Source organism: Agrilus planipennis, unplaced genomic scaffold, assembly GCF_000699045.2.
Source record: "Agrilus planipennis isolate EAB-ADULT unplaced genomic scaffold, Apla_2.0 scaffold91, whole genome shotgun sequence".
Lineage (NCBI taxonomy): Eukaryota > Metazoa > Arthropoda > Insecta > Coleoptera > Buprestidae > Agrilus > Agrilus planipennis.
This window is the reverse complement of record NW_020440825.1, coordinates 1,059,935-1,074,763: the sequence shown is the minus strand read 5'-3', so window position 1 is coordinate 1,074,763 and position 14,829 is coordinate 1,059,935. Positions and strand designations below refer to the sequence as shown.

Sequence of the window (14,829 nt, the reverse complement as noted above, 5' to 3'; positions counted from 1 at the left end):
TTGTTTTTTTCAGTTAACTGGTTTACTACATCATTCGTATGATGCAACAAGTATTCATATCAACGTTAATATGCGTCAATTATTTTTGAAAAGAATCTTAAANAAACGAGTAGAGAAAGTGTTTTGAGTTTACCAATTCAACAGTTTCAAATATTACATTGGCGATTAATGTGCAAGATGAAAATTAAATTTTCCGCGTATTTTACGCAATCATAAAACGCGTATTTTAGAAATAATTTAAGACGTTTTGTGCGATCTTTAACGTAAGGAACAATGAATACGATATTATTGACGAATTCAATAATAAGAATATTTAAATTCAAAATAAAGTGAATAATGGAGATGTTACGTTTACTTTTGAATATGTTTCTTCGATAATGGCATTACTGCGTTCGTGTTTTTGCTGCGGATTAGCCATAGCAGCTGGATTTTTAGCTGTATATCTAGTTGTAAGTAACTTTTTCGTAGGAATAAATAAATAAATTATTTAAGTTCATAAATCACAATCGCCTTCAAAAAATGATTGATACACTCATTTACGCACATGGTACCAATACCAAGGTTATATATTATTATTTAGGTATCTACATGTGATTGAACTTTTCTTACGTTAAATAAAAACGAAATGAATTAATTAATAAGTGCGACGCGGCTCTTTCCCACACAAAATAAAAACAAAAGTTTGCTAAACGCCGCGACCGAATCTTTAGTAACCGTGAAAAAAGCTACAAAAAGAATAGAACAGGTTTTAGAGGCAGAAAACCAGTAGGTAGGTACTGAAATCGAATTCAGACTTCAGACCGAGTTTACTTACTTATATTTGCCCACACAGACAGGTGTAAAATGCAATACGTTTAGGTAGTTACAAAGGGTAAAAATTATTTTAAAATTAAATATTTTATATCGTAAATACCAAGGCCACACTCATGTTGTACAAAAAAATAATAAAGAAATTTACAGATAATCATTTTTTTATTTAAATGTTTCTTAAATGTGCCTAATAAGTATGTCTAACACCCCTAAAATTTATACTTTTATGCTTCTAAAGATTTAGAGTTAGCTGCAGTTGTTTTCATAATAATACAACAGAATTTTAATCCCAAAACTGCCTTTTTTTATACTTTTTTGACTCTATTAAACTTAAAACCATAGAAAATACCTTTATTTATCGATAAAATAAACCGTAAATAACGGCACATTAAAAAGCTTTACCGTCATGTGAATTTGTAATGAAATTAAGTTGGTGACTTCAATGCTACGTTAGAACACAAACACGCACTCTTTCTTTATTTGCTTTTAATTTTATTGTTTTTCAATTTGTTTGTTGAAACAAACGAATGAATGTAACAAAGAAGCATCAGTTTTTAGTTTTTTGAATAATAAGTGAATCTGTTTATTAGAGAGCATTTAAACAAAGGAAATGACAGTTCAGCGTAAGTGTAATTCGAATTTATTTGACTTTGAGTACCTACATGAACACAGTGAAGGAAACTGAATAAATTTCAGATTTGTTTTAACTATTGAAATGCTCTGAAACAAACCAACAAACTTGGAATTTGTTTACTTTATTTAAAGTGTGTAACTGACTGGGGTCTTTAACTATTCGAAGGCCTTTTCTTAGAATAAATTTGACTTTAAAAGCACATATAAAAGCCGTAGTAAAGTGCCTTCTAATTTGTATTACCATTGAGTTCTCCATTCGTTGCCGTTTTACGATTCTACTACAAAATGAACTTTGGCGTTTAAAGACAACGATGACGGTTCTTATTATTATACAGCTATATTTATGCATCATATAGTATGCATAAATGAATAATACGTAAAGTTGTATCTATCAAACAAAATAAAAGCAATACAACCTGACGAGTTTTGATGAGTACCTATACGTACCATCCAAGGCTGCATTATGTACTTAATTTATTTTTTTTTATATGTACCTACCCATATAAAATTTATTTTTTTACAACCACATTGTGTTTTAATTTTAAACGTTTTTCGATAAAAAAAATGGTAGATACCTACCAAAAGTTACGGTAGCGATTGTTTTTTTTTTTAATAGTATACTTAATCACGTATTATCTGATAAGCGTATATTAAGTACGTTGTTAATCGCGATTTAACCATTCCAAAACAGGACAAATGGAAAATAACTTTCAAAGCACTTTTTGTTCTATTTTGTAATGATCATGATCAAAGTGTAATCATTTTAAAATAAATTTTGCAAGTGATTCGGACGTGAGAAATTCTCAGACCCAGAGTCTTAGAAATATTTACAAAAAGTAACTGCACTTTTCGCTTTCCGATTTTGTTTCGGTTTTAATAAACGAACAAGAATCCGATTTTGCCGATTCTGTGGGAACGCTTCTAAGTACCTACCTATTAAGCAAACACATTAAAAAAAAGAAAAAGAAAACGAAAAACGAAAACGGGAAGTGATAATTATTAATCTGAAGTCTGAAATACAACAGCGAAATTTTCACATTCGTTTGTCTAATTACAATGAACCTGTCAATTATTTCCTCGCGCAGTAAGTAGTTTCCTGAGAATGCAACGAACATTAATTGAATTCTACTGTCTCAGAATTGTTCTTTTCGACTTTACCTCGACCTGCTTTTCAAACGAAATAGAGTAGGCAGCAGGCGAGTGTACAATACCTAAATATTTATGCAAGTATCTATTTACAATCACTTCTGATATCGCATACATACATATACGTAGATACCTATATTGAGTATTCTAAAAAAAATTTTTTGTAAAAAAAATCCCTTTAATTTATTAAAAATATCAACTCTGAAATGTTGTAAACTGTCATTTTTCAATGGTAACAGCCCTAATAGACAGGGATTTTAATGTAACTAAGTCAAAGCTGAAACTGCGGTCGTTTTTGCGCGAACACCATTTGAATTGGTTATACAACAGCGTTACCGTTTCTGATGGTGGCGACCGCAAGTGGCCGCTTCTCGTACCAATAATGCAAGCAGCCGAGTATCCGAGCGATAGTCTATATTTGGAACACCCTGTACTAGTGTTTTTAACCGTAACATTATATTATTTAAACGGTGCATATGGTGCAAGAGTTGTAAATATTTCTACTTCTAGTGTGCATACCTACATGCATATGTAACAGCTGTATGTGTCTATGTATATACAAACCGAATTGCGTATTGCGCCCACCACCTCTGGTTAAACAAACTCGAAAATGATAACAATTCATGCAAATCTAGCATAACAAATACGTGAACACATATTCGCATAATATTATGTACACGGGCTTCAAAGATTAATTATGCCAAAAAAACTAATTTGGTAGGTAACGATATCAATAAATGCATATTATGTGTATCAATTTTATGAAATTAATACAAAGGTGTGGTACTGTTTCTGGAAATGTAGTGATTGCACAAAAACCCAAAAAGCAATTCTACATTTTATCTAAATTTTATTTTTTTCCTGAATAATAATTTATGTTAATTATATAATATAATATTAAAAATACATGCGCTTTTTGTCTTAATTCATCATTATCATAAGGTCATCAGTCCTAAGACTGGTTGGACGTGTACCTCCACACTTTCCTATCCTGAGCTAAACTTCGCATTTCCCTAAAACTAGAACAGCCCACATCCTTAACTATTTGCTAATAGTAATCTAATCCAGGTCTACCTCTACCCCTCTTAACTCCTGTTTCTGCCTCTAATATGTCTTTGACTAGACCTTCATGCCTGAGAAGGTGTCCTACCAACCTATCTCGCCTATTTTTTATTGACTTCCATAGAGTCCTCTCCTATTCTTTCCAATACCTCTTCGTTTCTAACCTTTTCTACCCACGTTATCCTCATCATCCGCCTATAACATCATATTTCGAACGCTTCTAACCTTTTCTTTTCCGCCGCGCCCACTGTCCATGTTTCGCACCCGTACAACGCCGTGCTCCAAACATACACCTTTAACAACCTTTTTCGAATTTCTAAATTAACCGTTCGCGAGCATAGAAGTGACTCTTTTTTATTAAAGGCGACACGACCCTGCGCTATCCTCTGCTTTATGTCCCTACTACTCCTTCCATCCTGACTTATCTGACTTCCTAGGTATCTAAAATCCGCCACTTCTTCTAATTGTTCGTTTCCTATCTTTATATTCGCTCTTTCCCTACTTTTTCTTCCCTTGCATACCAGTATTTTAGTTTTACTTTTATTTATTTTCATACAGTACTGATCTGTCAGTACCGCTTCCATTTTAATTAAAGCTATCTGTAAGTCCTCCTTACTAGATGGTAATACTGCTATATCATCTGCAAATCTAAGCATACTAATCTTTTGCCCTTGTACATCTATCCCTACAGTTGTACTATCTTTAATGATGTTAATGGCGTCTTAAATGTATAGATTAAAAAGTAGCGGTGACAGTGTGCATCCCTGTCTGACTCCCTAATATTTACTTCTCTACGTTGCAGCACGTTGTCTTAATTATTAAAAAGAATTTCCAGTCACTACTCCGTCATTTGAAGTTTAGAAACTGACGTTACATCAGAAATGCCGCTATAACCGAATCTGTAATAACCAATTTCCGTTGTATTACAATATCCCTGTTCTTCGTATCATATTAAAAATAGTAAAAACGACTTTTCTTCGGCAAAAAATCCTCATTATGATAGTTTATTAATTTTGTTTTGAATAACTAAAAAAAATTAAACGATCGGACACCTTTAATTAATTATCTCTTTTACTGTTTTAATTAGTTTTATTTACTGTAGGTACTAGTGTTGTTACTTAACGTTTAGTTGCGCTTAACATTCTGTCTACACACATCTATTTTTACTCCGAACTTTTTACAATAGTTAGACACACATTACGCCAATTCCGTCACTTGACCACTTTAAAGGTCACTATTACATGCTATTACGTGTACTCGGAATGCAACATTTTTTTGTCGTATTTGCAGCATTTCTGCTTTTCACTTGGGCAATCGCCAATTGCATTCTATGTACATATAAACACTCTTCCGCTCAATAAAAGTGAATGTAAAGTACTTACGATTAATTTGTCAAATAAATATGTAGCAATGTTCCATATCATAGCAAGCAATGTTTAATGTTTTTAAATTTCGAGAAAAGTTTTTTGGTAACGTTCGTTGTTAGAAACGTATTAGAAGCAGAGCCAGGAGTTAAGAGGAGTAAAGGCAGTCTTAGGACTGACGAGCGTAAGATAATGATGATGTGAACTATTTATTTTGATAATGTCATTGAACTAGTCGCGAAGCAGTAGATCTCCTTTTATTCAAGATTATTATTTATTTTGATTCAGTCTGTACATCCTCAATTACTTGTTGATGTCCTTACACAGCCAAGCCTAGTCAGATCAAACTGAGATCTTCGTCAAGGACTCTTCTCTGACCACCTTATGATGATGATCATGTAACTCCTAGAGATGTACAAAATGTTTTTTTTAAAGTATTTAAATCCGAAATGAAAATATTTTTTTGATTTGTTATTTCAAATAAAAAATAGATTTGCCTTTTGTATTTTAAATGCTAAATACGTATTTTCAAAATACTTTTTTGTAGTACCTATTTAATTTTCTACATTTACTTAGTATAAAATATTTTTTAAGAAAACCTTGCAGACATTTGCTCATTTTTTAAATATTGGAGTTTTCCTAGTCTAATAGTGGTGTTTGCACTATATCACCAGCTGCAAAGATTAAGTATGATTCATATTTTTCTGCTTGAAGTGATTGAGATATAGTTTTTCTATCTTTATGTTATAGTTTCTTTAGTTTAGCAACAAATAATTCTTCTATATGCTTCCTTATTTATCTTTGTCACACGTTTTAATTGGAAAAAAAACGTTGAAGCCAAAATAGTTCATTTACTGTGAAAGATCAGAGCCAAAATAGGGTTGCAAATAATTTTATTGATGTAAAATCAACATTAATCATTTTACATCAAAATATTTACAACCCCATTTTGTCTCTGATCTATTACACATTGTAATAAGTGAAACAAATGTAATCCATAGTTTTTTTAGCTTTGGGTTCATCTACTAAGTGACATTTTTCGAATCGTTTTCTAATAATTTTGGATTATACGCATTTATTAGCACACCACAATATCTTGTAGTTTTTAGTTTTACACAGCTGGCATATATCAATTCGATATTGTTTTACGGGCTGTTTTGTCGTAATTCGTTGAATTTCGTAGTTTCTTGCTAAAGGTACAATAAGTTGTGATTTGGCAGGTGCTGATATCAATTTGGAACTTCAAAATTCCATGGACCACGACATTGAACCCGGAAAACAATATCGATTAATATTTTAAATTATCCATTTCCAAGGAGTTTAGAATTTTTTGGGGTCTCTTCAGTTAAAGAATTTGTAGACATTCATGGAATGGAAAAAATATTTGAATGCAAGATGAAAATAGATATTTTTTATTTTGTATTTGCATTTTAAATGCAATTATTTCAAATAAATCACATTTCTGGTAACTACTTACCATCTTTAAGTATTTGGTAACGGTAATCTAATATTTCGGTACCCCTTTTGACTTTTCTATTTTTGGGCCATCAAACTACGTCTGTAGACCTACCAAATTTTACCTTTGTAAGAAAATAAAAGACAGCCCTTAAAATTGTCCATGCCTACTAGCCTTATAAAAAATGATTCTTAAATTCTCATATTTATAAAAAATCAATAACGCTCATTAGCATAATGAATCAATCTATCAATTTGCATAAAAAAATAATCAAAATACAAAAGTCGGGATGTCGTCATGAATTCGATGTCGTAAAACTAACGAAATTTTTATAAAATATGCGTGAATTAAGTACGTTTATTTCAGTAATCGTAAAATATGCTTTTAGAACCTTGAACCTCGACGATAAACCATTGGTTACAGTCTACCGAAAGAAACACCAATTAGAATATCCGGAATATCTTGGCTATCCGCTGCACGTTACCTTCTAATTAATTGGTGTAACTTCGACGGAAATTACACGTAAAGACGAAATTACAGACTTGTAAATACTGCTTTTAGTTGTTTGATTTAATAAGGTGGAAAACTAACATGCCCATTCTACCTAGATAGCTTCGGCAGGCACATGAATTAGTTACTTAAAATAGCTGCCGAAAACTCAAGACCATTCAGATATCTGATAACATTAAAACTGTAATTTAATAACCTAGTAAGTAATTTTAAGATTTCCTTCATATAACGAAAAACCGAATCCTCATATTTATATATAGTATCAATCGTTTACTTTATACGTAGAAATTATATCGGGCAGTGGTAAATTAAGTATTCAAATAATAAGAATATTAAACTACAATAAAACAAAACTTTATCAAAGAAAGTAGCAGTTTGTTTTAGTAATGCAATTATTATACGTGTATGTATCTATATATGAGGATTCGGTTGTTCGTTATATGAAGGAAATCTTAAAATTACTAGGTTATTAAATCACAGTTTTAATGTTATCAGATATCTCAATGGTCTTGAGTTTTCGGCAGCTATTTTAATATGTAGTCACCTTTAATAAAATAAACTGATTTTGTTTATAAATTTTAAAACCTTATACAATAGTCATGTGATGTTTCAAATGATGTAAAATATTAATTTTTTCGTTGTTAGTAGTAAATTAACTAACTAACTAATGAAGATGAACGTTTCATCTTGCCTGTATCGTTCTATCCACAGAATTTTTTAAAAAAAATCGATATAAAATACATTTTGTCTTATTTCGTTAATTTAATAAATCCAACAAGTTTCGATCACACGATCGTTGTCAAAGTACAGACCATTTCTAATGCTAGGTTCAGAAATGCGATCAATAATAGTGTTGAAATTATTAAGATTTTTTTGTCACAACTACCTTCCAACGAAAAACATTTAAATTAATTACTCAATAAATCATTTTTGTCAAAGTTATTGCTTAATGAACTTTTTTTTTTTTGATGTAGCTACCTAATTATAATGTTTCCGATTTCTTAAAGAGCAGTTTTTTCTTTTAATGTCGGTTACAGCCATGAGAATTTTGTGAGTGAAAGCACTATGTGGAAATGACGAGCGAGCAGAATAGAAAACGTCGATTTATTCAAGTTTAAGAAGCGAAAAAGATTGCTATCTTCACCGAAATTCCTAAGTCAAATAATAAGAAATGCGCAATGCAAGGTGCGTTCCACTTCATGAAATATTCAAGTGATGATTTCATGACAGTTATGTGTTTACCAATTATCATTAAAGGTACCACCAGTACACGTATACGTGTCTGCACCGTTTTAGATACAATGTTAACAATGAACAACGCGCCTAACTAGTCGTCCACAGGCGATTTAAACGAAAAAAATATGAGTACATAAAAATATTTTCACTTACAAACAGAGTGACTCACAATTGTCAGCAAAAACAATTATAAAGTACCTACATATAACAAGAATTATTACTTATGTTAAAGACAGTGAATTATCAGTGGCGACTCGTGGAGTCAACACACTAATAATGAGCAAAGTTGGTATTGGTCCTGCAGCGCCTAACGAACAAGACCAAGGCTTAAACCAAGACAGATCGAGCAAGATCAAAACTAAAACCAACATCGAAAAGTTCTTTCTAATTAAAACTCAAACAAAGCCAAAATAAGAAAATACTACAAATGGCGCGATAAACGCCATCTGTAGTACGATGCTACATTTTAGGATTACGTATGCTCCAACAAGGTCCATTTAAATATATGGATATCTACTTGCTGAAACGAATCCCGGCGTAGCTAACCTCAACGTGATACGCACGTTACCATAATCGAATAAAATAATTGGAAGTGGTCTGTATTCTGTCGAAACTGCCAGACGAGGATCGCGATTTCGATCTTTTTGGATCTCATCAGCGCGTCGCAGACAGCTCCGACAGAACACAGACCAACTTTTACCTGCTGTCTTAACAGCGCGTTTTAGAAAATACTACAAATGGCGCGGTAAACACCATCTGTAGTACGATGCTACATTTTAGAATTACGTATGCTCCAACAAGGTCTATTTAAATATATGGATGAGATCCAAAAAGATCGAAATCGCGATCCGCGTCTGGCAGTTTCGACAGAATACAGACCACTTCGAATTATTTTATTCAAAGCCAAAATAAGTTCAGCAGTTTGGACTTTGAAGTTGGAGGCCCCGTACGTATTATTTGAGCAATGGTCTCCCAAAGTTTTCTGCACTACTGCATACATAAATAATTAATATTTAAAATTTCTCTTATCGTTAGCTTTAAGAATAAATATTTCAAATTCGAATTCTACCGTGAAATATATTCAAATAAGTGAAATAACTTGACGTTAATTACGTACGTTGTTCGGTTAATTACCATTATAGAGAAAGTAAATGCTACCAATACATATTTCTGCAATTAGTTCTAACATAACAGATGGTACCAAAGCAAACAACAATTCGTTTCCGAGTAAAAGGAATTTTTACACGTTTCTACAAATAACAACCAAATAAGTTGGAGAAAAAAGGAAAAGTACCCAAAATATTTTTCCAACTTCATGTCTTCAAAAGACAAAAGTAAAACGTCTTTTTAACAAAATAAAAGTAATTGATTGAATAGAAACTCTTGCTGTAAGTATACGAATATTATAAAATTAAACAATTATTTCGGTTAAATTACGCCATTTTTAAAAGGAAATTCAACTAAAGATTAAAATGTTTCATCGAATGCCCGGCAAGAGGCAACCAATCTATTTCTAAAAGGAAATTACTATTACCAAAGTCCATAATAATACTTTTTCAATGAGTTAAACTGCTCAAAGAAACTTTAACATATTCTTTTCCTGGAAAAAAACATTTCTACTATTTGATATTTTCTTGCTTTACTAAATTTTAACACCTAATATAAAAAAAGAAACTGTTTGGAAAAAGGGAACCACATGAATGTCCTCGAAGTGCGTTCCTTGTTCCTATGTCTGGATAACACATGGTTGAAATATAGAAATAAAGTAAGGTATTTTCGATATTTTTTTCATCTTTCAAGTACTAACAAGCTCCCATCATCGTAAGGTCGTCAGTCCTAAAACTGGTTGAACACGTACATTCATACTCTTTCCTATCCTGAGCTAATCTACGCATTTCCCTAAAACTAGAACAACCCTCATCCTTAACTATTTGCGAACAGTAATCTAACCTAGGTCTACATCTAACTCCTGTTTCTGCCTCTAATATGTCTCTGACTAGACCTTCTTGCCTGAGAAGACTTCCTACCAACCTATCACGCCTATTTTTTGTTGACTTCCATAGAGTCCTCTGTTCTCCTATTCTTTCTAATACCTCTTCATTTCTAACCTTTTCTATCCACGATTTCCCCATCATTCGCCAGTAACACCACATTTCGAACGCTTACAACCTTTATTTTACCTCGCCTTCCACCCATGTTTCGAACCCATACAGCACCGCGCTCTAATCATACACCCCAACAATATTTTTCGAATTTCTAAATTAATCGTTCGTGAGCATAGAAATGACTTCTTTTTACTGAAAGCGACTCGATCCTGCGCTATCCTCTGTTCTATATCTCTACTGCTCCTTCCATCCTGAGTTATATCTGACTTCCTTATCATAAGGTCGTCAGTCCTAAACCTGGTTGGACACGCACCTCCACTCTTTCCTATCCTAAGCTAATCTACGCATTTCCCTAAAACTAGAACAACCCAAATCCTTGACTATTTGCGAACAGTAATCTAACATAGGCCTACCTCTACCCCTCCTAACTCCTGTTTCTGCCTCTAATATGCCTTTGACTAGACCTTCATGTCGCATGTATGACAGAAAATTTCAGCATTTAAGTCAGATAACTTTTGTATGTAGAAGCCTCCTCATTTGCTTACAATTCACTTTCGTTATGGGAAATCGTAAAAATTAAATAACAGATCGTATAATCTTTCGCAAACATGTGCTTAAGTAAGTGTAAAAAATTTGTTAAATAAGCAGCACGTAAGAAACCGGAAACATATAAACGCAATGACCTATATTGCCATTTGACAATCAATCACTTCCTCTAATTTGAACTGAACGAAACGTTTGGACTGTCAATAGTGCCAGTTAGGTACCTACTGTAAAGGTGTTAAAATATTTCCGATATCTAACGGGTACAAACAACTACTTATCACAAACATATTTCAATAACCGTTTGCCACACGTTTATGCAAACTATTACTAATTGGATGGCACCCAAACGGGGACATGTTTATTAGTCAATGAGGATGACCAAGTACGACCCTGATAAAAATGGCAATGAAAAAAGAATTGTCAGGAATAAAAGAAATGTGGGAAGCAATTGGGTGGAAGAGTGGGTAATTGTGGAGTCCCAAATGGAATATAAAATTGCAAAATAGGTACTACTATTTTTTGTAGTTTTATGTAGGTTTTCCAAACACTTTATAATTTTTCGACGTAGGCAGAAAATCATTTTGTAATCACACTTATTACGTATGAATTTTTAATCAACATATACAAATAATAATTAAAATGTATGTACTGACCGATTTCAACACTTTGCACGAACTTAAACTAAAAATCTGGTCCAAAAACAGGACTACATAAGTTTCTTCAACTGTTTTTTTAACATCCTGCAATTTTTCATCCTTGCAAGTGGAATACATTCTTCAGAATGCCAAAATATGGTGGACGATATTCAAGTCAAATGGCCCAAAATGTTCGCAATGTTCTCATTGAAATATTAATCAAAAAAGTTTTCAAACAAAACTTGTTTCTTACTTTAATACAAGATCTTCTGTGTTATCTAACTTTGATTTCCTATACAAAATGTTCATAAATAGAAAAAACAATCGCGACGATATTCAAATATTTTTCGATTCCGTTCAAGTGATTTGACTCCAAAAAAAAACATTTAAATTATTTACATATCCCCCAATTTTGGCATTTTGAACGACTTTTTCCTATAACTTTTTTCGATTGGACCCATGTCATTTAAACGAAACCTTGCTTTTTTCTATTTTTGAACACTGTATATAGGAAATCAAATTTGTATAATACCCACGATCTTGTATTAAGATAGGGAACGAATTTTGTTTAATAAATTGTTTGAGTAATCTTTCAGTTTAGCCCAATAATGAGCATATTGCGAACTTTTGGGTCGCCCTGTATGGCACACTGTAGATATATTTGTTTGTTGTACACGATATGCCATACACTTATGCACAAACATAAATTAGAAACGAGAGAAATTTAAAACAACTGAAATGTTAATTAGAAATAAATTAAACGTCGATTGAACTCAGCGCCATGCAAATACAGTGTAAACTCTTTATAACGTAGCTCGATTTAACGACAAACTCCTTAAAACGTCGAAATTGCTTGACTTTGGTTGGTTTACATTATTATCCCTACATAGCAATGCCTTATTTTTGTTATCTTTGAACCGAACAAACCCACTTTCCTGGAGATTCCCAAAAATTAAATTCAACATAAATACTTATGATAAAGGATTAGCGTCAAAATGGCCCCGTTCCTATCACTATATCCTAGACTACAGAATTATTAAACCTAAATCCGATTCTGCACTTTTTAGTGTTTCGCTTTGATTTCCATGACGAACTTACAGGTGGCATGTAACCGTTAAAAGGATATAAGCAAACTCGCTAGGGTAAATTGTACGTTTCATTCCAAAATTATTTCAGTTATTACCGATTACATTACTGATTTAATGATGTTAATACTGATTAATCAAACAAAACAGAAGTATCACTATCATTATTTCTAATTCATAATACATAATATAAACGACAGTTCTACATGTATAATGAGTTAATAAAATGATTGAGATTTGCACGGTTTTTTTTTCAGCCGGTCACGTTTTCTGAAATGGCGTCCATATACTGATTGTAAATTAATAGTAGTTTTATTTAAACATTTAACGAAAAGAAAAATGTTTAAACTGCGACTTGAATGCTTCAATTACTGCATACAACAACGAAAAAATATAAATATATTATAAACTACATTTCGTACACGTTCAGATAATTGAGTTTGTCTTAGAGATAGCAATCACCGACATTTTACGCTTTAATTGGCTTTCATTTATAATAAAAAGTTAAAGCAACTAAATTGTATGCAAGCATAAAACTAATTACAAGTGGGTATGCACAACAAAGATTTATTTGCATATATTCAGACACATTAACGATAAAGTGAAACGAGGGGGAAGTCTAAAATGCTAATAAAAGACTTGAATATTCCAAGGAGTTTTAGAAAATACTACAAATGGCGCAGTGAACGCCATCTGTAGCACGATGCTACGTTTTAGGATTACGTATGCTCCAACAAGGTCCACTTGTGTGGATATCTACTTGCTGAAAACTAATCTCGGCGTAGCCAACCTCAACATGATAGGCACGTTAGCTTAAAAACGCACTGTTAAGACAGCAGATAAAAGTTGGTCTGTGTTCTGTCGGAGCTGCCTGCGACGCGCTGATGAGATCCAAAAAGATCGAAATCGCGATCCGCGTCTGGCAGTTTCGACAGAATACAGACCACTTCGAATTATTTTATTCCAAGGAGTCTTTTTGTATCTTAAAAAATCTACACTAATATTGTAAATAGGTAAAATTTGTGTAAGTGGAAAAAAAGACGATTAAAATTCTTTGTCTTTAGTACCAAAAAGTTTCAAGCATTCAATTAGAGAAGTTTAGATCAGTAAGATCATTTATCAAAATTATATTCGACGTTAAAGTGAAAAGTACTTAATAACTAATTCGTTTTCTTCCAGATAGCTTATATGGTAGCTTTTGGATTTGAACTGCTATGGATACTGGAATCAGACACTGTCCTTCCCACAGCCGCGATGCTATTGTGCGCAGGATACTTTGTCGTTGGACTGTTTGCAGCCCTTTTAATTCACGGAATCGCAACGGTATATAATAAATTTTACCCTTTTCATTCTTTCATTATCATCATTTTTATCTCTAAAATGATTAGGTACCTAATAAACATTAAAAATTTGCTCAATTCTGTTGAGTACTTATCTCTTTTAAATCGCTACTGTATAATCACGAAAAAAATTATCAAATATTATCACCCTAAGGTCGTCAGTCCTAAAACTGGTCGGATACGCACTCCTATCCTGAGCTAATCTTCGCATTCCCTTAAAATTAGAACATCCCAGATTCTTAACTATTTGCAAACAGTAATCTAATCTAGGTCTACCTCTACTCCTCTTAACTCATGTTTCTGCTTCTAATATTTCTCTGACTAGTCCTGCCAACCTATCTCACCTATTTCTTATTGACTTCCATAAAGTCCTCTGTTCTCCTATTCTTTCTAATACTCTTCATTTCTAACCTTTTCTATCCACGATTTCCTCATCATTCGCCAGTAACACCACATTTCGAACGCTTACAACCTTTACTTTTCCGCCTAGTCCACCGTCCATGTTTCGCACCCATACAGCGCCGCGCTCCAATCATACACCCCAACAATATTTTTCGAATTTTTAAATTAATCGTTCGTGAGCATAGAAATGACTTCTTTTTATTGAAAGCGACTCGACCCTGAGCTATCCTCTGTTCTATATCTCTACTGCTCCTTCCATCCTGAGTTATATCTGACTTCATTCATCATAAGGTCGTCAGTCCTAAGACTAGTTGGACACGTACCTCCACTCTAAACTTTTCCCTAAAACTAGAACAACCCAAATCCTTGACTATTTGCAAACAGTAATCTAATCTAGGTCTACCTCTACCCCTCCTAACTCCTGTTTCTGCCTCTAATATGTCTCTGACTAGACCTTCATGCCTGAGAAGGTGTCCTACCAACCTATCTCGCCTATTTT

General features: G+C 32.9%; 1 protein-coding gene across 1 annotated transcript in view; it reads left to right on the top strand.

Annotated features, from left to right (window-relative positions):
• The first annotated feature begins 142 nt into the window (after positions 1–142).
• LOC108735459 overlaps positions 143–14,829 on the top strand; it is a 17,887-nt gene continuing 3,200 nt past the window's right edge. Inside the window, exons 1-2 of the mRNA XM_018467419.2 lie at positions 143–449; positions 13,768–14,110. Of these exons, the coding sequence (XP_018322921.1) occupies positions 378–449; positions 13,768–14,110 (415 nt within the window). The 5' untranslated portion in view covers positions 143–377. The remainder of the gene's footprint in view (positions 450–13,767; positions 14,111–14,829) is intronic.